Source organism: Pseudorasbora parva, chromosome 15 (assembly GCF_024679245.1).
Source record: "Pseudorasbora parva isolate DD20220531a chromosome 15, ASM2467924v1, whole genome shotgun sequence".
NCBI lineage: Eukaryota > Metazoa > Chordata > Actinopteri > Cypriniformes > Gobionidae > Pseudorasbora > Pseudorasbora parva.
The window spans coordinates 21,927,164-21,954,089 of record NC_090186.1 but is presented as its reverse complement, the minus strand read 5'-3'; the positions used below and the strand labels follow the sequence as shown (position 1 = coordinate 21,954,089).

General features: G+C 37.7%; 1 protein-coding gene across 16 annotated transcripts in view; it reads right to left on the bottom strand.

The window, feature by feature from the left end:
• nrxn3b (neurexin 3b) overlaps positions 1-26,926 on the bottom strand; it is a 442,510-nt gene that overhangs the window by 20,453 nt on the left and 395,131 nt on the right. For 12 of the 16 annotated variants that reach the window (XM_067417365.1, XM_067417366.1, XM_067417360.1 and 9 more), the window contains 2 exons: positions 20,452-20,541; positions 19,085-19,395 (listed from right to left, as the gene is read on the bottom strand). In XM_067417365.1, coding sequence (XP_067273466.1) covers positions 19,085-19,395; positions 20,452-20,541 — 401 coding nt within the window. The remainder of the gene's footprint in view (positions 1-19,084; positions 19,396-20,451; positions 20,542-26,926) is intronic. The other 4 variants (XM_067417364.1, XM_067417358.1, XM_067417359.1 and 1 more) reach the window with 1 other exon arrangement.

Below are 26,926 nucleotides of genomic sequence, written 5' to 3'. Positions count from 1 at the left end.
AACATAGAATTTACAGTATGTTTGACAATGATGAGTCTGTTTTCGCAGTGACATCAAATCTACAGTCCCTAGCAGGCATATTTGACAAAAAACGATTTCACAGCTGGCTAAATCCAATTTTGTCACAAAATCTCCATGCAATACAAAAACTTATTTTGGGAGCAGAATATTCCCTTTCTTGAGTGGAAATCATTTTCCATGCATTTCCCCATTCTCTCTGAGAACTGATGAAGTCATGGAGGACTAGACTCGAGGTGTTCCAGAATGTTCTGAGTGGTCTTAAGTGATAGAGTTTGTGTAACGCCATGGCTAAGAGGTCATGTCATCTCTAATAGCTCTAATGGCCTGTAATAGGAGCACTCTGGTGAATATGTGCCATCAGTACATCAAAAATATTCAGCTATTTCTTTAACGTCAGTCTTTACTACCCATAATGAAGAGTAGGTGGAGGATATAATCATTGGGAATAGCCAGACACCCTTGTGCCTCATTTACTTAACTTGTAGAATGTTTGTTTCAAATGTTCACCTTTACCTCTGCAATCCAGAAACAAATATCCATTCTGACTCTACTGCTCTGTCTTTCCCAACAAGATAGCAATCTCAGCAACGGAAGCACTTGTTTCGATCGGGTCATTTCTGATCTGCATTATCATGTCAGATCTTGGCTTTGACAGACGGACACAAGAAAAGCTTGTATTACAAAGAATCGATGTAGTCAGGCTGTATCCCTGTCAAAGGCCTGCCACAATTCTTTTTGCTCAAACCTCTCTTCTGGGACGGTTGGAAGAAAAAGCAAGATCAGAATGATATGCATTGTTGTCTGGCTAATGTCACCTTCACTGAGTGTCCTAAAGGAGTTTGAATACATAACACTGCATGGTAGATGTAATGAAGCATTGTATCAGATATTTTAGGCAATGTTCTTGACCAATGTTCCCTGGTTCCAATGGTGTGCACTTGATAAAAGTAAATAAATTAAAATAAATCAGCTGCATTGCAAAATTCATTCTTCATTCCTCAACCCCAAACATATTTTTGGCTGGAAAAGTTCTAATATTGAAATCTGCTGAGTTTGGTGATGATGCATTTGTCTTCTAAAGTCAAGATTATTTTATGAATTCTGGATGGAAGAACCAGAGAAAAACAATACCTAATTTCCTTGGTACTTCCATGTGAAGGCATTCATGAAATTCCAACTACAAAACAATCGGCTATATCAAGATGTCTTCCTTCAGGAAAAAAACCCGAAACAAACAAACATGATTTATATTATTTAAATCACACATAATGTAACGTTACACATTTTACCAGATTTTTATTGAAAATGTACCATTTACAATAAAAAGTCCCTAGTCATGCGTAGCCAGACCTTTACACTGACGGCAGAACGTCTAGACTCCATAGCAGCTTTCATTGGTCAAGGACTGCCCAAGAAGATGTCTGAATCGTCATATTCAGGTGTGTAAAAATGTAAATTCGATGTCCCTGTGATAACAGCCATTTAGTTGACCCCTCACTGTCACAGTTGTAAACACAATGGCATGGTTTGGAGTCATGACAACTTAGTTTTTAGGAGGACAGTTAAAGAACACACATGGGCATCCTGTAATCTTGTATAATTCAACCAATCAAATGATGACTTTAAAACTCCTGATGCGTTTCCCAATGTGTGTGCCTTATGCATCATATGTTCAGTCAATGGTCCAGTGGCATGCCGTCTGAAGCTGAAACTACTACCCCACCTCTAAACCACAGAGGTGAGCAGGTCGTATGAAAAAGTACAAATGAGGTTGTATGAATTCATCTGAATTTACCAAAATGTTAAATAACTGTAATGAGACTGTGTTTTGCCTGTGTACTTATGTGCATTGATTAATAACATGATCAGGATATTATTAATTATGTGGAGTGCAAAAGTCAAAGAGAAAAAATGTTTGATTTTAGGGATGTGAAATGTATTTGTGCACCTTCTTTCAAACACAGTACACGCCTACATCTCCCTCCAGCACACTCTAATTGTTCCAAGCCATTGCAGGCAGTTTCAAACAGGGCCATTTATCTTCCAGGGCAAAGGAAATGGTCTTTGGCCTTGATCTTTAATCACTCCCCTGCTGCAGTGTGCAAGGTCATCAGAGAAGTAGTGACAAACAGTCCTACAGAACTGCCCTCATGGTGCTGAGACTCACTGACTAAAATTAGAGAGCGACACGAGCCAAACAGGATGTTTCAATTACAGCCCTAGATCAGGACAGGAAAAAATGAAGCATCCAGTTACTGTGTGTGGCTCTGTGTGTAATGGAGATGCAGAGGGAAGTCTGGATGGAGACCCACAGGACAGAGAAAGGGCTGAGAGAGGCAGAGGACAACAAGGATTATAGAGAAGTCTGTTATCCCAGAAGAAGAGATTGGACAGATTTCTCTGCTGATGCTGAACTCTGGGTTATTAATTTGAGATTTGAGACACAAAAAAGTTGGATGAGCAGATGATCATATGACTTTGGAACCCTCACTGTACCCTCACACAAACATATACAGAAAATAATGTTTATGCATATTTATTGAAAAACTAAAATGTCAAATCACTGAAATAAGGCCATCTAACACACTTTAAACATTTATTCACAAGGCTTTTCAGATCTGGATGTTGTTGCCTAGAGTTTTTCTTCAAAACAATGTGAAAACCATTTTGGTCACTCATTCATACAAAACAATATAGTTATTTAACTTTTGTAAGACACTTATTTAGAATGGCTTTATGCGAGGAGGGTGTGTATCCTTATGAATAATGCAGAGATTCACAGCTGAGGCATCAAAGACAACTCCTCTGAATATTAATGAGGAATGTGAAAGAGGGAACTATAATGAATGTGAGGAGATTAATGATTGAAAGTATTGTTCGTAGCTTATTCACAAAATCACGTATAATTTAAAAGAAGTAATCTGACAATACATTTTCTTTACATAGATTTTAGACCTACAGTACCGTTCAAAAGTTTTAGATCTGTATGTTTAAAAAAAAGTCTTCTGCTTACCAAGACTTATTACCATATTTATTTGATCCAAATTAGTAAAACAGTAATATTGTGAAATATTTTTACAATTTGAAAATAAAATAATATTTCAACATGTTTCCATTGATTTCACACATTTTAGTCTGGCAATAGTTCAACTAGTAGCCTAAAATGTGAAGTTTATGCATCAATAATGCTAATATAAGTGAGACGAAATGGTTTACCTTAAAATCACATTCTTCTTATTCTGAGGTAAATCCAAGATTAACGTGCAAGTGTGTCTTCAGAGCTCGATCAAAATCAATAGAATAAAGAACCTGATTCTTTGTTTTGAGGTGATGGGGGGCGTTTAAAGGTTTGTGTTCTTTCCTCTTAGACGATTTGCATGTGAATCACTTTGCGCACATGTGGGTGTGGTCACAGTTAATGAGGAGTTAAGCTTCGCTTGAGAAATTGTACCTCTCGCTGTTTTCATACGGATTACATAACCAGAGAATATTTGTGCTTTATATAAATGACTTCATTTAAAAGTAGAAATTTCAAGCTTTATAAAGAGATACATGTCGTGTCTGTGTGACAAGTTTTCTCTGAGTTCTGAGTATCCTTTCATGGTAACACTTTACAAAGGTTGTATTAGTTAACATTAGTTAATGCATTAGTTAACATGAACTAATCATGAACAACACCTCTGTTCAGCATTAGTTAAGTAAGGTATTGGACATCCAGCCGGTTGTTATCACAGAATAAACCCACACAGAGTGATCAAGACCCTGATGCGTAGTATTGCATATTTACGTTTATGTAGCAGTTGACACAAACTAAGGATGAACATTTCTAACTCACCATCTCACGCTAAAGGTAAAAATGCTTTTGTGTACCTTATCAACATTATTAAACAATGCATGTAGTAATAGTTCTTTAGAACCTTATTATCAAGTATACAGTATCTCACTGTCTAACGGATGTGCTCATGTTTTTAGGTTAAAGCAAACCACAATAATAAATGCTTTGTTAATGTAAGTCATGTTAAAGAGTCTAACATGTTAGTAACACATTAGTTAATGATGTAATGGTGTACACCTTACAATAAGGGTCACACATTTCATTATTGAAATCAGAATGTAATATTGTAGTATTGATTACCCATAGAGTAGTATTGATTACCCATAGAGTAGTATTGATTACCTATAGAGTAGTATTGCATCCTTCATATCTCCGAAAAGTCTTTAGTTTTATTATATTTATAAAAGAAAGAAAGGCTGTACTGAGTCTTTCCGGAAAAAAAAAAAACGAGCGGCTGGAGGCGTATTGCTGACATATTGTTCATGTCTGTGGGGCCAAAAATGACAGATGAGGAAAAATCCAGCAAAAATGTGAGGACGTGGTCTTCAGGTCCAGGGGGTTAAATTAAATTTCAAACCATAAAAAATGTAAATGTAGACCATGCTAGTCGTCTTGTATTTAGAGCCATAATATTTTAACAAAAATCTTATCTTCCTTCATCAAGAAAAACCTTCAGAACACAACCTGTAACTCTGAACATGAATGCAAATGCTGAAAAGTGGGAAAAAACCCATCTCTTTCATTAGCTAATTGAAGCTGACATCCGCCAGCTTATGAACCATTGTCCGGACAGTAGCCGTGTTCAGATAGTAAATCACTTTTGAAATGTTTCATTACAGCAACAGAAAGAGATGAGTGTGTTTACCCTTTGCTTACATACTTGCTGTCATCTTCTCACTGGCTTGAGTGGCCAAATGTGAGCAGTGGTGATTTGAATACTGATCTTGCAGGGAGTCTGATCCCAAAGGGGCTTTCAGAGAGCACAATGTGAGATTCAGCCTTCCACGGCTGCCAATCACATCTACTTCAACTGACCCACACAAGGCCCATACAGAAATGGAAGGACATTGTCAATATGAATGATTCTAAAGCATTTATAAACACACATGGTTTCTAAAAGTATAAATGATCATGCCATTCACCTGCGTTTATGAGTTCACACTTACAAGTTCACACTGACAAAACAGATCAGTGAAGTAGTATGATTTTCTGGTGTGCTGTCGGAGGAGAGGGCTCCTAGCTCAGTATTTTGGCCAGGACCCAGAGTATTCCCTCCATATCTCTGGTAAGGATAGAAACCAGGCAAGTGAAAGGAGATGGAGGAGGGTTACTGAAAACTGTTGAGAAACATAGGTGAGTGGGCTACGTATATACACTAGAGCCCTGCATTTATGCCCGAGCTAGGCCCTGACTTTTTTTACGCCCCTAGGGCCGGACTTCAGGCCAATTTTCACTTCAACCTAAAACGCAGGGCCGGGCTCTTTTTAGGTTTCTCCTTCTTTTTTTATTTATTTTATTAATTAAAAGAAACAATGAGATGTACTGCGCTCAGGACCGTTTCTAGCCTTTCTGGCACCCTAGGCAAGATTCATGTCCTTCCTTTTTTGATGGCCATATTGTACATGCATTAATCCAATAATGAAGCTAGGTTTATTATCACTGAGATCACAAATGTTAGGGGAGTTGGGGGGCATACTCCCCCAAGAAAATGTTGAATTCTATGATCTACATATGTGTATTTTAAGATGTTCTGAAGGCCAAAAAATTAGATAACAATAGCTTGAAAAACATGTCACTCGGCACTGCTGCGGATTGAAGAACACACTGACACAAAGACTAAAAGACAGGATGAAGCCGCAGCTGAAGCCTCGCGCCAGTTTCATATGTTTTAAAGGTTAATCACGTATTTTTTTTAGGGGATGCTGAGGCATAAGTTCATAAAAAAGTGCCAAGTGACGCCCATGGTTATGACAGTATTACTTGATCAATTTACACTAAACAGCTATCTCTGATGTAATGTTTTTTTATTCAAATTAACTATGCTATAATGTTCTGCATCTAAAATAAATGAGGATGGCGTGTGGTCCGTCCAGTAGGCTACTAATATTCAGTGTAATGTTTTGCTCCACGTCATGATAGAGCGACCAGCTTAGTAGAGAACAAGTAACCAATAAGTAGGCTAACATACCTGTATATTTCGCTTTAATTTTTATATTTCCTCTTTTTTCTTTTTACGATACTGAGCCACTGATGGCTTTGACCTTTTCATGATGATGAAACTAAAGCACGGTTGACGACGTTCCCTGCCGCCCTCTACATGATCTCATTACAGCAGCGCCACTATCACCATGGCGACTTCACTCCTATAATCGCAACTAATCATAATGCCTCGAAATAGCCAAACTACGAAATATTCATAATAAAATATATATGAAATAACTATATAACTGGGGCGCCCCCCCAGCTGTTGGCACCCTAGGCGACCGCCTTTTCGTAGTGACATTTTAAATTACCTAAATGCCTGAGAGCCATGTTACATGGACTCTGGTGGACTACATCGACCATGCCCTGGTCCTGAGTGGCTCCTTGTTTACTGTGGGAGTGGTGGAAGAGGAGTTCCACAGTCCCACACCAGCCCACGTCCAGGCTCCAGCCCATGAGCCCATGAGCTCGCTCCGGCTCCAGCCAACGTTCAGGCCCCAGCCCATGTCCAGGCTCCAGCCCATGAGCCCTCTACAGCCCACGTCCAGGCTCCAGCCCATGAGCCCTCACCAGCCCACGTCCAGGCTCCAGCCCATGAGCCCTCTCTAACCCACGTCCAGGCTCCAGCCCATGAGCCGGCTCCAACTCCAGCCCCTGTCCAGGCTCCAGCCCATGAGCCTGCTCCGGCTCCAGCCCATGAGGCCGCTCCAGTCTGCCAAGAGCCCGCTCCGACTGCAGCGCATGTACAGGCTTCAGCTCACAAGCCCATAGCTTACCCCAAGAAAATGTTTTGGGGGGGAAAGGGGCACATCGAGGCCATGAAGGCCACGCCGCTGGGGCCCCTTGAACTGACGTTACTGCCATGGCCCCCTGAACTGCATTTACCGCCATGGCCTCTTGAACTGCCATTACCACAATGGCCCCCTGAACTGCCTCTGCCGTCATGGCTCCTTGAACTGCCATTACCGCCAAGGCCGCCCACGCCCATGTCCATGCCCTAGGGTCCAGGTCTGTCCACACCTGAGGGTCCAGGTCTATCTACGCCTCGGGGTCCAGGTCCGTACACGCCTCGGGGTCCAGGTCTGCATACGCCTCGGGTTCCAGGTCCACACACCCCGCGGGGTCTAGGTCTGCCCACGCTCCCAGGCCCGTCCCAGCTATGGAACACAGGGTGTTTTGGTGTTGGCTCATGTTTTATGTCTTAAGGTATTCATGTTCACTGTCATGTGTTCCTCATGTTCCTGTGCCATGTTGTCATTGGTTTATGGGTTGATTGTTGTTCACAGGTGTCCCTTGTCTTGTCATTAGCCCTTGTGTATTTAAGCCCACATGTTTGCCATAGTTTTTGTCTGTTATTGTCAATGTAACCTGTTGTCGGTGAGTGTTTGTTCATGTCAAGCTTATTTAAGTTAAGTCTAGTCAAGTCTTTAGTTTGTTTTTTCCAAGTCTTTGTTTTATGTTTATGATTTTGATTTATGTTAAGTTTTTAATAAAAGTAACTGCATTGGGGTTCATCCAAACCTCGCCTCCAGTAGAAATTTGTAACAGCTGGTAATAGTAGGCTAAATTATTAAACTAACATTGTAATGCTTGAAGTGTTTTATATCTGTGGATTTTATAAGCAAGACAAGCCCAGAGTTGATTTGAGAGGCTAAATTAACCAATCAAATGTGGTTAACTCACTGTCGGCTGCTGGCCACTTGGTCACCACTTAAAAAAAAAAAAAAATGCTCTTAACATTTTTCTAAATTAACTCAAAAAAAAGAAACTGAACAAAATATAACTAATTTGACATTAAAACAAAACTGAACTATTTTAATGGCTGCAACAATGTACAAAAATAAATAAAAATAAAATAAAAACAGGCTCCAGTCGGACTTTTGAGAATTTTGATAAGCTGTCGGACATGGGCCGGGCCTCAGTGTCTTGGCTTAGGGCCTAGATTTGAGGCCCGTGCAGGGGTCTAATAGACACTGCTCAAAAAGAATAAAGGAACACTTAATCATCAAAGTATAACACCAAGTCATTTAAACTTCAGGGATGTCAATCTGTTCAATTAGGAAGCATAAGTGATTGTGAATCAGTTTCATCTCCTTTGGTGCAAATTAAAGTGTAAAAGGTGCGCCAGAGAGACAAAGGCAAGACAACCCCCAAAAGGGAATGATTTTGCAGGTGTTGGCCATAGACAATTGTTCTCTCCTTATTCTTTCTGACTGATTTTTTTCTTTTTTTTTAGGGTTTTGTTAGGGTCCTTGTCACTGTCTGTAGTATGAGACAATACCTGCAACCCAATCAAGGTTGTACAGACAGTCCAACTCCTCCAGGATGGCACATCCATAATTGCTGTCACCAGGATGTTTGGTGTGTCTCCCAACACACACCCTTAAAAATAAAGGTGCCAGGAAGAACCAAAAATGGGTTGGTTTTCACAGTGATACCATAGAATAACTATTTTTGGTTCCTCAAAGAACAGTTTTGTGAAAGGCTCTTTGAAGAACCCTTTTTATTCTAACCTAGCCTTTTTTATTCTAAAGAACCCTTTTGCACTACAAAGAACATTTTGTGCTATGGAAAGGTTCTTTGGACATTAAAGGTTCTTCATAGAACCACACACCCTGCCCAAGAACCTTTTAAGAAACTTTATTTTTAAGAGTGCAGTTTTAGCATGGAGGAGATAGCCGGAGATGTTACACAGGGAGATCTGGGCAGGGATGTAAAAGAGCAACAACTCAGTACCAGGACAAGTATCTGCTCATTTGTTGAGGAACAACAAAACGAGTCCTACAAAATGACCTACTGGTGTGCAGGTTTCTGACCAGAAACATACTTCATGAAGGTCCAATGTCCTCTAGTGGGACCTGTGCTCACAGCTCATCACTGGGGAGAAATATCCTTGGAGGATCGCATAGACCTCCACTAGCTAGCCAATTGTTGCCTTATTGCCGGTACCAGGCATTTAGGTATCTGGGTTAAATCCTCAGATCCATTATCAGACCTTATGCTGGTGCAGTGGGCCCTGGGTTCCTCTTGGTAGATGATAATGTCCGGCCTCATGTGATTAGATTGTGTAGGCAGTTTTTAGATGATGAAGGCACTGATGTGATTGACCGGCCCATCATGTTCTCCAGAACTGAATCTAATTGAGAACCTCTGGGAATATGTATCAGAGCATCTAAAGCCGCCAAGTAGCACCACAGACTGCTCAGGAGCTCACTGATGCCCTGATCCGGGTATGGGAGGAGATCCCCCAGGACATTCAGCAATGTTGTTTAATTTTAAATGGTTTTGTTCACTGAGCAAAAATCAACAAAATAATTGGCAATATTGTGTCTGTGTATCTGTAATGCAGATATAACTACTACAGATACAAATTAATTACTTAGCCTTGGGGGCAATTTTGTTTTTTAGGGAAGTTAAATAGCTTCAAAGGATTTTTATTAGTATATTCTAGTATAGATAATTAAATTTGTAAAATGCTAGGCTTGAAAGTTAACAACTTTAATTAATGACAAATTGCAGTATTAAATATTATATGTATTAATATGAGACATTTTATTCAAATTTTATATTTTAAATCATAGCCTACTGAATTTAAAAAATACAAACCAATAAAATAACCACAATTTTATTGGAAAAGCACATTAAAATTGGACAGAAAATACATTAATATTAAATATCAATATAGTATTCTTTTTTCAGTTCTATGCAACAGAATAAGATGTAATCAATTTTTTGAACAATTATACAAATAATGAATAGTCCTACAACCCATTAATTATCAGAGTATGTGAGCAGATTGTAGGGAGCAGATCAGTGAATGATAGGGTTGTGTCATTGGTAACACTATTGTAAGGTTCAGTTATTATACTAGTTGCTTATTAGCATGCATATTACTAGGATAATGGCTGTTTATTAAAACTTAAAAAGCACATATTAATGCCTTATTCTGCATTACCTTATTCTACATCTCTTAAAGGGTTAGTTCACACAAAAATGAAATTGATGTCATTAATGACTCACCCTCATGTCGTTCCACACCCGTAAGACCTCTGTTCATCTTCGGAACACAGTTTAAGATATTTTATATTTAGTTCTAGAGCATATCCAAGTGTATGCACACTATACTGTCCATGTCCAGAAAGGTAATAATAAAAAAAAAAGTAGTCCATATGTGATATCAGTTTGTTAATTAGAATCTCTTGAAGCATTGAAAATAGATTTTGGTCCAAAAATAACAAAAAAGATTCTGCATTTTCTTCTCTTCCTTGTTTGTGTTCAATCCTCAAATAAAGATTCAAACGGTTGTGAATCAGCGCATTGATTCATGTTTCAGATTGTGTGCTAAACTGCCAAACTGCTGAAATCATGTGACATTGGCTATCCGAATCATTGATCGATTCACTGATTCTTAACCATTTGAATCTTAATTTGAGGATTGAACACAAACAAGGAAGAGAAGACAATGATGAGTAAAGTCATAGTTTTTGTTATCTTTTGACCAAAATGTATTTTCGATGCTTCAAGAGATTTATTCTAAATAAACAACTGATGTCACATATGGACATATTTTTTCATACTTTGATGATGTTTTTATAACCTTTCTGGACATGGACAGTATAGTGTGCATACACTTGGATATGCTGTTGGACTAAATATAAAATATCTTAAACTGTGTTCCGAAGATGAACGGAGGTCTTACGTGTATGGAATGACATTAGGGTGAGTCATTAATGACATCAATTTCATTTTTGGGTGAACTAACCCTTTAATCCTACCCAATACCTAAACTGAAATGCTACAAAAACGACACTACTAACTATTAATAAGCAGTAAATTAGGAGTTTATTGAGGCAAAAGTCATAGTTAATAGTGAATATGTGTTCCCCACACTAAAGTGTTACCATGTCATTTTATGTCTTGTCCAGCATGGTTTACCACACAATGTTACAGCACAGCAGGGATTATTGCACACAGAAATGTATATTAGCGTAAAACATATAGTTTACAAAAGTATATTACTACATAGAAATTTTGGTAACACTTTAGTATGGGAAACCCATGTTCACTATTACGACTTTTGCCTTAATAAAGTCCTAGTTTACTGCTTATTAATAGTTAGTAAGGTAGTTTTTGTAGCATTTAAGTTATTGTTAAGTTATAGTTTAAGGTATAAGGTATATCAAGGGATGTAGAATAAGGTCATGAAGAATAAGGCATTAATATGTGCTTTATAAGTACTAACAAACAGCCAATATCCTAGTAATAGGCATGCTAATAAGCAAATATATTAACTATAATATAGCATGCACGCTATATTAACTATAATATAGTTAATAGTTAATAACTGAACCCTAAAATAACATGTTATCGAAATTTCATGTCAGCACACTATTTGACCGGACTGTGCTTTTGTGATGAGCAGATTAATTTGCCACCTTCGCATAATTGGGACCACCAAGCCATCCCAATGCACCCAGCATCTATCTGTGCAGCATGAGGAAAAGAAAGTGAAGTGAAATTACCATGCAAACAAGTACCTTGTTGCTGCTGACCTTTACATGATACTAATGTACACGCTCTGAGAATATCTGCAGACAGCCACTGCGGAGCCATAGAGCAATGAGGTTCAGGCTTCAGGGACAACAAACGGTGGGAATGAGTTCCTATGAATCAGCTACATCTTGAAGTCATACAATGGCAGAAGGATAACAGAGGAATAAGAATGCTCTGAAGTGAAAGGTGTCTGTGAGATATCAAATGAACAAGCCCACTATAAGGGGTAGTGTTTTTATATTTTTTATAACTGTTTTATTAATAACCCTCTGTGAATTAAACTGTCCATAGGAAAGGTTACAAAAGGGATACTCCTGTTTTGCCAGAAGAGAACTGGCACCCTGACTGAGTCTGGTTTCTCCCAAGGTTTATTTTTCTTCATTATGCCACCTGATGGAGTGTTAGTTCCTTGCTGCTGTAGCTTTTGGCTTGGCTTGCTCAGTTGGGGACACTACATTTTCAACTTAATATCCAAATAAATTTAATTACTAAACTAAATTAACTACATCAACTAAATTTCTGATATGCCCACATTGTCACTATGATAAATGAAATTAGCTAGATGACTTTTTCTCCAGCCGTTTTCTCCAGAGCCGCTACACAGTCGCATCATATTCTGTTGCATTATTTGCACATTGGTGGTGGTTGAGGAAATTCCCCATTCTATGTAAAGCGCTTTGAGTGCCTAGAAAAGCGCTATATAAAATGTAATGAATTATTATTATTATTATTATTATTATTATTATTATTATTATTATTATTATTATTATTATTATTATTATTATTATTTTCTTGTTTAACACCGTGAAGCTTTTGTAAAAAAGCGATATATAAATAAAGTTGACTTGAATAGACAAAAATGTGTAAGAACAGTGTTCTTTGTAAAAAAATAAAGTACCTAACTACACTGAAGTTACTTACAGGAACAATATATTTTAAAATACATAACTATTCAACATTATCATTACATTCAATTCACCATGAGTTTACATGATTGCCAGAGGTAACAAAGAACAAATACTTTGTCAAGTCGTCACCTTTATTTATCCAGTATATCTCTTTTTACAGTGCCAATTGTTTTAAAGCTGCTTCACAGTGTTGACAAAGAGATAATGCAAAAGAATTTGATTTAGCCATACAGCTGCTCAGGTGAAAACGGTGATGTCATCAGCTCATTTCAAATGTCATATAGTGCCATTGCAGGCAGGTCAGATGAAATTTAAATGTCCCCAACTGAGCAAGCCAAAAGCCAAAGGCAATGATGGCACGGAACGAAAACTCCTTCAGAGCCATAATGGAGAAAAAAAGAGAAAAAAAAACATGTGAGAAACCAGGCTTAGTCGGGGTGCCAGTTCTCCTCTGGCCGACGAACAAATAGTGCATGATTATGATTGTGGCAACATTACAGGTCAGAAGTCATATTTTTAATCAATAGATATTCGTAAGATTATTCAAAAGATTATGCTTCGTCAAACAAAATGTTTATTTTTTTTGTTACCTTACTTAAGTAGAAATTTGGGGTATCTATACTTTACTGGAGTAAAGTATACCCCCCCCCCCCACACACACACACACACACACATACACACACTATGGTAGTCAACAGCGCCAGAGTTCGGTTTGGTTTGGAACAACTTGAGGGTGACTAAATGATGACAGAATTTTCCATTCTGGGTGAACTGTCCCCTTAAGGGAATTTTCCCTTACATAAATTTTACTTTTATACTTTAAGTAGTTTTGAAAACATTACTTTTACACTTTTACTTGAGTAAAAAGCTTTAGTTGATGCTTCAACTTCTACTTCTACAAGTCTATTTAAACCCTAGTATCTATACGTTTATCTGAGTAATGCATGTGAATACTTGACAGCTGAGCCACTGTCATGTCACAAACCCTAACCCTAGTATCTATACGTTTACCTGAGTAATGCATGTGAATACTTGACAGCTGAGCCACTGTCATGTCAAACTACAAAATACATATGTGAGAGTTTTGTGTTTCCATTGTCACATTATTTTTCATCCCCCTTTTTCCCTTTTCCATCATCACTATATACTCAACAATTTGCTTTTTACCCAAACGTTCTGCCTTTTTCTTCCCTACACTTAAACAGCAAACAATCAAGCCATATTCAGTCAGCTACATTAACTACAGTAATTGAGTGTAAGCCACAGTCTTTTTGCTGGAAATGAGAATTCCCTACTGCTATTCTCCTGTAAATGCAAGACTTGCACAATCAGATAATGACTACATCCTCAACAGATTTGATGCAGTGGTGATGGAGTAGTCGTCTAGCGCAACTAATGTTGGTGGGCTTGCAGGTTTAACCATGACTCACACATAGTTAAAACAGCATGTAGCTGAAATCACTGGAATTAGTCATTCAGTTTGGAGGCGGATGATGAGAGGTGACGTAAACGGCTAAACCAAATTAAATGCTTGGAGCTGGAATCTAGCATAATCCAACAACAAATAAAGACCATCATGTGTTTCATAACTGTCTGCAGGTGTCCGATTGCAATGATTAAAGGTGCCTACATGACATAGATTACGTTGTGTCAGAAAATCAAGCAAATAAATTGCTTTCAGTGAGGACCGTGCACTACAAAGATGATAAAATTTAAGATCTGGCTTTTTAAATTGTGTATTTTAAACTTTTGCTTTAACAAACTTAGAGACAGAGACATGCTTTGATTGATGAGAATCTCAGAGAATTGGATTATTAAGCTTGGGTTGTTGGGCAATACAGTTCATTGTACTGCACTCAAAATGCATCTTTCTCTTCCCTATCAATCAAATGCTCCCTCAGAGCTTTTTCAAGTCTGTTCAGTAGGTGCCCTAACACCTCAGTACCGAAGCAGAATTCATGTTCACATTTGACAAGGGGTCATATGTCACAAGTGAGCTTCTGCACTACAACTGCAGGACAAGAACCATGATGAAGGAGAGATAACAGAAGGAATGTGCCCTCTAACTTCCGACAAGTGTGTCTATAAGACACCCAGGTTGAAGAAAAAGCTTGTAGCTGAAAAAAAGTATGCTGCTGCTTGCAGTTATTAGTATTGATGCTCCTGTTATTGCTCTGTCAAGGGTGATGATTGCACCTTTTCTGAAAAAACAGCTACCACTAATAGACAATGTGTGGTTGTGTGTGTATCTGTTCACATGCTCAGTGTGGTCTTAAGTTATGCCAACACTGCTACAATGCCTCTTGCTTCTGTTGTTCCCTAGTGTGAAGAAGCATCATTGAGCAGACAGCAGCCCCGGGGCACAGTGAACAGCCCTTGCTGGAGACGAATGGATGCACACCCTCACAAGAGTCTCCTCCTCTACCAGAGATCAAGTGTGAGGCAAGACCTTTCCCAGGAGTCCCATCATTAATTAAGCGTGATATTGCTCTACTGCCCCTGCCTGGATCAGCTCACTACACCTATGGATACAATATGATCGAACACCTCTTACTTCTTGGACCCTGGGGTGGCCTGCAAGAGTGGGGAGTAAGAGGGCTGTGCCAAAATAGTGCAGGCGCTGGACCCCAAACCACTCAGTTCAACCCAACATCGGTCACAGTGGGACCCACAGGGGATGGAAAACCCTGTCAGCTTCTACAGGTACTTATTTTGCTGTCTAGCTGACAGGTAGCAAGGGAGTACTAAAAGTGAGACCTATGGAAAATTAATTTGTGGGCACAGCATGAATCAAACTGCCCCAGACCCTGGAAATGGATCTGGGAGAGCTATTCTAAAAATAAAAAAATAAAAAATCTATCCCATAATGTAGATCTGGTCAGAGAGAGATTTATATTTATTTATTTTTTACATTATTGTAAAGGTATTTTGACTAAATATACTAAAGGGTTAGTTCACCCACAAATTTAAATTCTGTCATCAATTACTTCCCTAATGTCGTTCGACACCCGTTCATCATCAGAACACAAATTAAGATATTTTTGTTGAAATCCGATGGCTCAGAAAGGGCTTCATTGACACTAATGTAATTTCCTCTCTCAGGACCCATAAAAGGCATTTAAGACGTTGTTAAAAAGTCCATCTCATTGCACTGGCTCTACAATTTTTTTACGAAGCCACGAGAATAGTTTTTGTGTGCAAAAAACCCCCAATACTGAATAACGACTTACATAGTGATGGGCCGATTTCAAAACAAAGTTTTGCCAATGTCACGTGATTTCAGCAGTTTGGCATTTTGACACACGATCCGAATCGTGAATCAATGCGGTGATTCATAACGGCCCAACACTATATAAGTCGTTATTTCGGGGGTTTTTTTGTGCACAAAAACTATTCTAGTCGCTTCATAAAATGATTGTAGAACCACTGTAGAGAGATGGCCTTTAGTGCCTTTTATGGGTCGAGTGTCATTGACATTAACACCAATGACATTGGTGTCAATAAAGGCCTTTCTGAGCCATCAGATTTCAACAAAAATATCTTAATTTGTGTTCCGAAGATGAACGGAGGTCTTACGGGTGTCGAACGACATTAAACTAAGTAATTGATGACAGCATTTTCATATTTGGGTAAACTAACCCTTAAAGGATGATTATTTACAGAATTAAAAAAAGATTTTTAAAATTGAAAAATTGTGATTTGTTTCATTGAGTTTATGCTTATAGAATGCATTACAGATTAATTAAAGTGGGGCAAAAAAGTATTTTAGTCAGTATTTATTTAGTCAGCCACCAATTGTGCAAGTTTTCCAACTTAAAAAAATGACTGAGGTCTGTGATTTTCATCATAGGTACACTTCAAATATGAGAGAAAGAATGAGAATTTTTCACCAGAAAATCACATTGTCTGATTTTTAAAGAATTTATTTGCAAATTATTTGTTTGAAAATAAATATTTGGCCAATAACAAAAGCTCATCTCAATACTTGAATGACAGAGGCCAAACATGTTCTGTAAGTTGCCACAAGGTTTTTACACACTGTTGCTGGTATTAGCCCATTCCTCCAAGCAGATCTCTTATAGATCAGTGATGTTTTGGGACTGTCGCTGGGCAACACGGATTTTCAATTTTTTGAAAGTTTTTACCAAAAAGCTCTATTTTGGTTTCATCTGACCATATAACATTCTCCCAATCCTCTTGTGGATCATCCAAATGCTCTCTAGCAAACTTTGGACGTGCCCGGACATGTACTGGCAATGGTCCAAGGGGACACGTCTGGCTCTCCAAGTCACTCATGGCGTAGTGTGCTACTGATGGTAGCCTTTGTTGCTTTGGTCCCAGCTCTCTGCAGGTCATTCACTAGGTGTGGTTCTGGGATTTTGGTTCACTTGTGATGATTTGTTCACTGTTCTTTTGTGATGATCTTGCGGAGAGCCCCAGATCGAGGGAGATTATCAGTGGTCTTGTATGTCTTCCATTTTCTAATAATTGCTCCCACAGTTGATTACTTCACACCAAGCTGCTTATCTTTGCAGATTCAGTCTTCCCAGCCTGGTGCAGGTCTACAATTTTGTTTCTGATGTCCATTGACAGCTCTTTGGTCTTGGCCATAGTGAAGGTTGGAGTCTGACTGTTTGACTATCTGACAATGTGATTTGCTGGATGTTTTATTTTCTTATTCTGTTGATCGTTGAAGTGTACCTATGATGAAAATTACAGGCCTCTCTCATCTTTTTAAGTGGGAGAACCTGCACAATTGGAGGTTGAATGAATACTTTTTTGCCCCACTGTAGCTTTAATAAGTGCTCTATAGCTTTTTTTTTTTTTTTTACCATTTTGCAAATCAGAGAAGGATGTATACTGGAGAAACATTCCTGTCAAGTATTGTACTAAGCTTAATCTTACTCCAACTAACCAAAAATCTAACTAAAATGAAAGAATTTTGTTACAGTCCCAAACCCAGCCGTCAACCTAACCCTATTCTTAAATCTCATTCTAGGAGTAACAAGGACGTGCTGGACTCTATCCCAGGATCTCTGAAAACATCCTGGACTATTTTACTTTGCCAGTCCATTGCAGGGCTAAAATACACAGACAGACAGAAAAAAAATACATTTTTACTTACACCTACTGCAGACTCTAGTTCTCCTAACCAGTAGGATTGTCTGTAGGACATGTCTTTGGATTGTAGGGGAAACTGGCGTATACAGTGGACATGCAGAGTCCATAAAAAATGGCAACCTGACTTAGACATGACTCAACTGAGAAACTTCTTAGTGTGAGGCAACAGCGCTTACAATAACATTTATTTAGAGCTGTGGCCTAGCAGTTAACAGGTTCAGTCATGGTTCTCTCATGATAGGAGTTCACATCCAGCTCCTGTCTAAACTGCATATATAGATGGCAAAAAAGGTAAATTAAAAAAGACTTCAAACTCTGCAATGGTCTGCATGTGAGTTTGAAGGCTCTTATCAATGGGTAGGTTGACGCAGTACTGATGAAGTCTCGCCGCAGCCAGCGCTCGCTGACATGAGAGGTTATTATTTTGCTGGTTGATCTGTTTAAGGGTGAGGAGAGAATAAGTCTTTTTTTGCCTGTCACTGAGTGGTGCCCTAGGGAGAGTTATGGCTTTAATACGAAGACTTTTGCTTCAATTTTTCCTCTAGCATCAATAAAATGGTCAGCACAATCAGACATTCATTGGACTCACATCAGAATGTGTTAAAGAAAGCATTCTGGAAGTCGACAGAATGCACAAGGCATCTAATACATACAGACAGAAATGTTTTGCTCACCCCCAGGGAAGATTGACATCAGATACTCACCATTATATTGTTCTGATCATTTATTTTTTTCTTCTTCTAAGAAACACAAAATGAGATATTAGGCAGAACTGAACTCTTTTCCCAAAACTGGATGATTGATCGGATTCGGCTCACAAATGGACCAAAAAGTTAGAAGATCAAAAGTATATTTAATATTTTCTAAAACAAAATGATAGCTTTGTGTAAGGAACATGCCAAAATGTAAGATATTATTCACTGATAATCTTCCCCTCAGCTAGACTTGTGGTCAGGTGTACCTTTTTACCTACTTGGTTTAAATTTTTCCAAATGCTCACTTGTGTTCAGTTTTACCCTTTGAAACTCTAATCACATAAGGTCTGATGACTTTTGTGTTAAAACATGCATACTTCTTAATCTTTAATACTGAGAGGACAGTAGTTAAAGGTTTAGACATGAGAACTGGGGTATCTTCATTTCTAAAGTCTAAGAATGTATGGTACATCGTGGAACATGGCATCAAGTGGATGATTTCTTACACTTCTTGTTTTGTACACAAAACAAAAAAACAACAACAACAACAACACATATTTGTCTAGTTTTATAATTTTGTCCCCAGGCTCCGTGAATTTATTACACATTTACAATTCTATATTAGAGCGGGCAAAGGAAGACAGCTCATCTCATACATTTCAAAGGAGCTATTCAAACTACAGCTCTAGTTCGAAGACTAAATGGAGAAAATCTAAGAAAAGGAAATCTAAGACAATCCTAATTCATACCTGAATGGTTGGTGGTGAGCGCTGCTTGCGGGTAGTGGTGGTTGACAGTGTGGTGGTGGTCTCTATGAAGGTGGTGGACATCTCTGGGGGCATGGAGGTGGTGGTGCGTGAGGGGCTTCTGCTGGTAGGTACATCGCCCACCAGTCTCACACTGCCATTTATCTTGATGTTAACATGACCTTCAGCTGCCATGTTGAGAACCTTCAGGCCATTGTAATAGAGACCAGAGAGCTGGCCTTGATATGGCCGCTTGCGGTCATTACCGCCTATTGAGATGGTGGCTTGGGTGTTAAAAATGGTCAGCTGACGACCTGAGGGGAAGACCAGTGAAAGATGACACAGTTAGAATGGTTTATGTCACTTATTGTATTTTTTATTTAGCTAATTGATTAACTTTATAATTAACGTTTGAGCTTTTAAAATGCAAGCATAGCATTAAAAATTAAAATTAGCACTTTTTTTTTACAGCAGTTATTTATTGTCTTCACTGTGAGGTGCTTCTCATGCAAATGTTTGGGGCAAATTCCAAATGGCTTTTCATATGGTTAGAAATAGAAATGCAGGCCGATTAAGGCTATTACACATTTACAATTCTATATTAGAGCGGGCAAAGGAAGAAAGCTCATCTCATACATTTCAAAGGAACATCATGTTGATTCATGCATGTAGAACCACTAATGGGATTTCAAAGTGGCTTTAGACAGTGTTAAAGGGACTTTATAATCATCTTATGTAGTTTAGGCAATGACCTTTAAACGCATTTAAAGGACTTTAATAGTAAATTTGATGAATGGTCATTCTGTTTTTGAATGAAACTGTAAAGAGATGTAGGTCGATTTAATCACCGGCTTTAAACACAAAACTGTGTTAGCAATTAAGTCAGCAAAGTGGCGTTTCACTAATATTTCAGCGCCAATTCGTTGTCTTTAGAAACGTGGTGCATTAAGGGTTGTGTTTTTTGCCTATTCAACACTAGTGCTATGGAAGATCTTTCCACTGAAAAGTAAAAAACAAACATCATAACTTGTGTTGAGATCTGGTTTATGTTTAAAGTTGGAGTCTAGGAACTATGTACTTCTGCAGTGTTATTCTTGGTTACCAGTCCCTTTAACTGCTCAATGATCTGATGGAAATAACAAAAGAGGATCACAATCCACATAAAAAAAATAAAAAAATAACACGAAAATATTACATAATGGGGAAGGGAAGTAAATTATGAACATTTTAGGTTAATTAGTAGCAAAAGGCTAAGCAAAGACTGATCAGACCTGGTTGGACAAAATATATAACGAAACGGCATGACAAGGAGCATATGAACGCAAATTAAAATCAACGGAAAAAAACACTGAGGGTCTTGTGAGGGTTACCTTTCTCATGTAGCCAATCTTCGACCGGCCGGGTATATTTGAATGGGATTTTCTTATTAGCCATTTGATAACGCTCAATGTCGCTGTTGCCTTTAAAGTTTGAAAGTTTGAAAGACATCTTAGCACATTGCACATTTATACACTGTTTAAGAAGGTTTAGCCGTGTTTAAAATTATTTAGGTCTTGTTTAGGTTTCATTGTAAGGTTAAATTCAGTTGTAAGATTATAAAGCATTTATACCAACTCATATACAGTTTAACACATGATTATTTGGAACAAGAATCACGCATTACATTCAGACCTTGTGACAACATATAAACAATTGTTAACGTGAGATACATACTAGCAATTCATTTTAAACTTAATTCCCACAGAGCTTCTGTAACAGATCTCCTTAAAATGGGGTGTGACTCTTTTCCCAATGGATATCACATGCTCTTACATTTCAAGGGGCTAAGGAATACTTTACAAACTATTTGTAAGGGAGAGAGAGAGAGAGAGAGAGAGAGAGAGAGAGAGAGAGAGAGAGAGAGAGAGAGAGAGAGAGAGAGAGAGAGAGAGAGAGAGAGAGAGAGAGAGAGAGAGAGAGAGAGAGAGAGAGAGAGAGAGAGAGAGAGAGAGAGAGAGAGAGATACAAAGATTGAAAAGAGATAATGTGTAGAAGCTTTAAACCTGCTGGGAAATAAGGCTTGTGATGACACAGATTTGAGGAAGACACTGCATACAGATGAGATCATTACAGCGTGGTGTGAGGCTTGCTGCTGCAGGGTCCCTGGAAGCCCTCAGAGGCACAGTGCCGCTTGAATATTTGGCCAATATTTTAACTTTTTTATATTTCTTTCTTTGACCTGAGTGAAGTTTAGTGCTGTAAGAAGGAATCTAACATCTGCCATCTTGGGTGTGCTTATGTCATGCCCAGCTGCTCTAAACACATGCTGCAACCAGATCAAATGTTGGAGAAATGTCAACCAGTTAATGAAATGTAACACCTAACCCTTATCTAACAGTCAACTAATACACTCATCATTCTAAACATCACTCCCATCCACAAGGACACTAAAGACACCTTTTCTGTGATTTGCCTTTGAAATTTAAATATAACAAGGAATATCATTACAGGAATAGTTCCCGCCTCACGTGGTCCAAACCCCTATGATATTCTTTCTTCAGTGGAACACAAAGGGGTATGAATGCTATTCTTTTCCATACTCTAAACTAACAAGGTGGACAAGTCAAATTAAGCATTTAATGGTGTTTATGGTATTTTTCTTTTTTCTTTCTTTTCTTTTGTTTACATTTTTAAAACTCAACAGCATCTGTTCCCATTAACTATAATTGTATGAAAAAAGAGCAGCATGAACATTCTTAATAAATAACAGGAGAGCAGGTTGATAATGACAGAATTTTCATTTTTGAGTTCCTTTTCCTCGTACATTCTTGGGAAAATATACTTTACAACAATTCTCTGGAGATGTAATGGGAGAAAAGAAAGAAAGAAAGAAAGAAAGAAAGAAAGAAAGAAAGAAAGAAAGAAAGAAAGAAAGAAAGAAAGAAAGAAAGAAAGAAAGAAAGAAAGAAAGAAAGAAAGAAAGAAAGAAAGAAAGAAAGAAAGAACCTTACAGCCATAGAGAAATAAAAAGAAAACAATTATTTCAAAAAAGCAAAGTTACTCAACAACACATCTCTCTTAGCTAAAGCTACTGAGTGCTGAGTCACAGCGTACCTTCTTAGAACTTCAGAAAGAGATGCATAGAATAGGAGTGCTATTCAGAAACACAAAGGTTCTACATTGACATGGATGTGAAATAGACGTGGCTGGTGGCAATTCAAGGCCCTGCTTTTTTGTGCTTTCCTTTTTAAATAGGCAAAAAAGAGGCTTCAAAGTGAGCGGGTTACTGCTGGCAGAGCAGGGGGGATGTGGGCGAGGTAAAGGGGTGAGGGTGGGGGTAATAAGTAGCTTCCAGGGCTGCTGATGCCTTTGATCCAGACGGGCAGCGCATGCAAGCCTGGGGCTGGAGTGGCTTTCCTGGATGAAGGCCTGCATGCTGGAGAGATTCAGAAGAGCTTGAGGGTTTGGACTTTTTTATTTTAGAAATCATACGTTTTAATATAAATCGCTATCTCTCATGTCAATGTGAATACATATTGTGATTTTCTTTGCAGAGCTTTATAATCACCAAATAATGTTCAATGTGAATACATATTGTGTATTCACATTGAATCACTATACTCAGGCTATACTCAACACCACACTCAAGGCCGCAATATATGTCAAGCGAAATCAAACAATTGGTGTGACGTTGTTAAAAAAAAAAAAAAAAAAATCAGGCCAAAACTTTGTTTGGTGTTCGCTTCGGGACTTTGAAACAGCTTTTAAAGCAAACTTTCTGGAAAAGGTAAAAATCTTTGAACTACCATTGGTTAAAGAAGTTAAAGAAGTTACTACTTTGTAGTAGTGAAAAGTTCAGATCATTTTAGTTACTCAGATATTATAAAACCATATCTCATTCAGCAAAATGAATTTGAATGAATTTGAATTTGAAAATGAACAGTCATTTTCTTTATTTAGTTCCTTTCTGCAGAATATAATTAACATTTTACATGTTAACAATCCTGGAGTGTCATATTTCCTCTTACATAAGAGCTCAGAGCTGGTATCTGTTTCCTCTCTTCCATCTGAACATTTAACAATGGCAGCGGCTATTTGCACTAAGTGTTAATAGCAACTAAATTCTATTTACACTCAATGCAAATAGATTCTATTTACTAAGTGAAAATAGTGATATATTCTATTTACACCATATAAAAGTAGCAGTTCTTTGCCATATAAATAGTAATTACATGTAATTTATCTTTTATTTTGACAGATATATACTATTTGCACCTCAGTATTGTTGTACATTAACAGGATGGAATAATAATAACAGTGTAAATTATTATTTCAATTATTAAATGGAATGCCATCTTATAAAGGGATAATAAAAGTCCTCCTTACACCTATTCCTTTCCTACCCAATACATGTTTTTATTATTATTAAACATTTTGTTTGGCACTTTATTTCCATATTTAGAACATTTTCTTATTTTCTATTGAAAATAAATGCTTTGCTGATGTGATTTGTTATGAGAAAAGAAGAGAAGAGCAAGCTTTGCAAAAGACAGATTCTAAGCCGTGTTGATCGTGACAAAACAGTGATCTATTAGCCATGCATATGCTTTACTGATTGTGCCACTGAGGACGTTGAACTACGGGCAGTTTTTTTTAAATGTTGTTTGGCACAGCCAGGCATTTTTAGGCGGAGCTAGTGTGAAAAGCACTTGCCAAAAAGGCACGCTATTTGCACTTAGTGTGAATAGACACTCCGTTTAACAATATCTGAATCACTCCCTTCAGATGGCACTGGTTTAGTCAAAACAAATGCTGGCGTGGTTTCAGTACATCCTCTTTCAGTGCCAGAGATTTGCGGTAGGGGGTCATCAGCAGTTGCTGAAAGCATACAAACAATGTGCAAACAAGTTCTGTTGCGAGTTCATCATGGTCCATACTGGGGAAGAAGTGAGGAGTGTTTGTTCCTCATTGGAACACAATCTTACCTTTGCTATGAGTGTCTCGCTGGACACGTCAGAATAATGTGTGTTCTGTTTAGAAGTGCTGTGCTGTTCATATGATGTATCTTTGTCTCCATTGAATGGCTAAAGGAAGCTGTCTTGCCACTGTTCTCATGGAGACACAGTAGACTATGTGAGTGATTCTTTTTTAACCTATATCTCCAGATTTGTGCCATTAACACTGCAAGGAAATTGTATTCCTCTGTTCCGTAATGTGATTTTTCCTCATAAATAGAGCATAGATATTTGTGTATGATACTCATCTGCTACATGCTGCACTGCCTCCAGTAAACAAATATATGTGGTCATATGATAGTTGTGATAGGGATGATGATAGATGCTTCCGTTAGCATTCTCAGTCATCTCATTGGCATGTCTTCAGCTGGTACAAGACCCATGCAAGTACACAATTTTAAATTACTGATGCATTCTGGAATTAGATGATAGGTACAAAATCTACCAGGAGATGGTAACAGGGTCAGGCTAACTAGCTAAACCTTGAACATCAGGAACCAGCACCCAAATCACAAAATATAATCATGTCTTGTAACTAGAAAAGGCTGGTATTTTATGCAAGTTTATTTTTAAATATGTAGGCTATACTGCGAACACACTGATAAAAGTGACAAAGTGACAAGTGAAGTGTCTTACTTTTATTTTATTATCTGCTAAATCTACTGAGAGTTCACCTTGTGGATCTCACTAGATCCACAAGCAAGATTCCTTATCAACAGGCCAGTTACTTAAACTGCTAAAACTAGTCTTACAAGAAAGGTTAGGTCTAACTGCTAGTTGGTCAGACTAGTTCTTAATACAGTCTTAAAAAAATGCCTATGTTCCAACTGGCTCCAGTACTTGCTAATTAAATGGATAATTATGCATCTGTGGAAGGAAACCCACTTTGCACTATGATGCTGTGCCTGAATTATACTTCTTATATCTTACAGCTTTTAAAGCACAAAGGTATTGATATTTACTTAGACGGAACTATGTCAGCTGCAACAAAATTGGATTCGGCTGTATAGTCGCTCTGGAGAAAATGGTGATGTCATTAGCTCACTTCAATTTATCATATAGCGACAATGTGGGCAGATCAGTGATATAGTTGATATAGTTCATTTAAGTTGATAGTAATTCATTTTATTTGGATATTTAGTTGAAAACTTAGATCGAAATTTTAGTGTCCCCAACTGAGCAAGCCAAGCCAAAGGCGACAGTGGCAAGGAACCAAAACCATCAGGGCATGATGGAGAAAAATAAACCTTGGGAGAAACCAGACTCAGTCGGGGTGCCAGTTCTCCTCTGGTCTATTAACAAACAGTGTATTATTGTTATTCTGGCAACCGTACAGGTCAGAAATCATATTAGACCGGAATAGTCAGTTCGAGGTGCCTTAATCATTTGTTCAACACAAAATTAAGGATTGATATCAACTTTTTACAATCTACAGTCAATTTTGTTTCAAAATATTTAAGTTACAAGTCTTTCAGACCTTTAGTACACTTATCGGTGACTTAACTTATAAAACAGCATTTATTTTTTTGTAAATTCCACGTGTAACAACATGATTGTCTGTGACTTAACATATAACACAGCATTTATTTAATTATAAATTCTAAATATAGCAATGAATGTTTAAACTGTAACTTTAAATTGTAACCCGCTTTGTATAGTTACAATGCTCAAATATTACAAATTGCTTTAGAAATAGAGACCACTCATGTAGTTCACCACCAAATGAACCAGTCAAGAAGCAGTGGAGTCAACATTTCTCAGGGAGTAAAATTTCGGTACAACTTGAATTCTGAGCAGAATTCTCTGTTACAAAACCCACATAAATTAAACTATTTTAAACTAGTCTAAGTCAGATAAAAAGCCCTGACATTCTCAACAACACAGGAGAAACAGCAAAATTACCCCACCTCTCTTCCATTAGGGGATGCTTATGGAACAGCCGAAATATAAAGTTTCCTTGGTTACTGTCTAGTATAATGTATTAAATGTTTAAAACAAGGTTTTTATTTTTCTATTTTTTATGTTTACTTAGTTTAGGCCACTGTTTTCATAACTATGTTATTTTTTACAGTCAAATTGAAGAGCCATGCGTGGTTTTACTAGTTACCATGATTTAAATATGTAAGAACAGTGGTGAAGTATAATAATCAAATACAAAATTAAAGTCAAGATAGTAGTAGTCCCAAATTCAATCACTGTCAGAACATTTAAAGGTTCCCTATAAAAGTTTTTTTTTGAGGTTACTGTGTAACACCATTTTTATATCTGCATCCCAACTTAAAATATACATTTCAATAAGACAACTTAAGTAATATTATTAGTAACTGCACATGTTTGCAGTTTGCAAATGAACAAATACAACAGTAATATTGTGAGTACCGCAAGGCTCAGTGCTAGGACCATTGCTTTTCACCCTGTACATGCTACACTTGGGAGATATTATTAGGAAGCATATTTTTCACTGTTATGCTGATGATACTTGGCTATTACTTTGTGAAACTTACCAATTTACAAAATTAACAGAATGCATTGCTGCATTGCATTGCTAGTAATTTCCTACTACTTAACCTCTGCACGTTTTTCACAAGTTTTTCAACTAAATATCCAAATAAAATTAATGTATTAGGTCTTAATTATTTGTATAAACTATAATACTGAACTGCCAAAATTGTCTCTACATAATACATTAAAATAAACTGATAACATCACCGTTTTCTCAAGAGCTGCTGTGGAATATTTTCCTGTATAACACTGTGAAGCTGCTTTGAGACAATCGTCATTGTAACTAAATAAAGTTGACCTGTCTAAGGGCGTTTCACACCTGAAAGTTTGCACAAAGGTCATGTTTTGC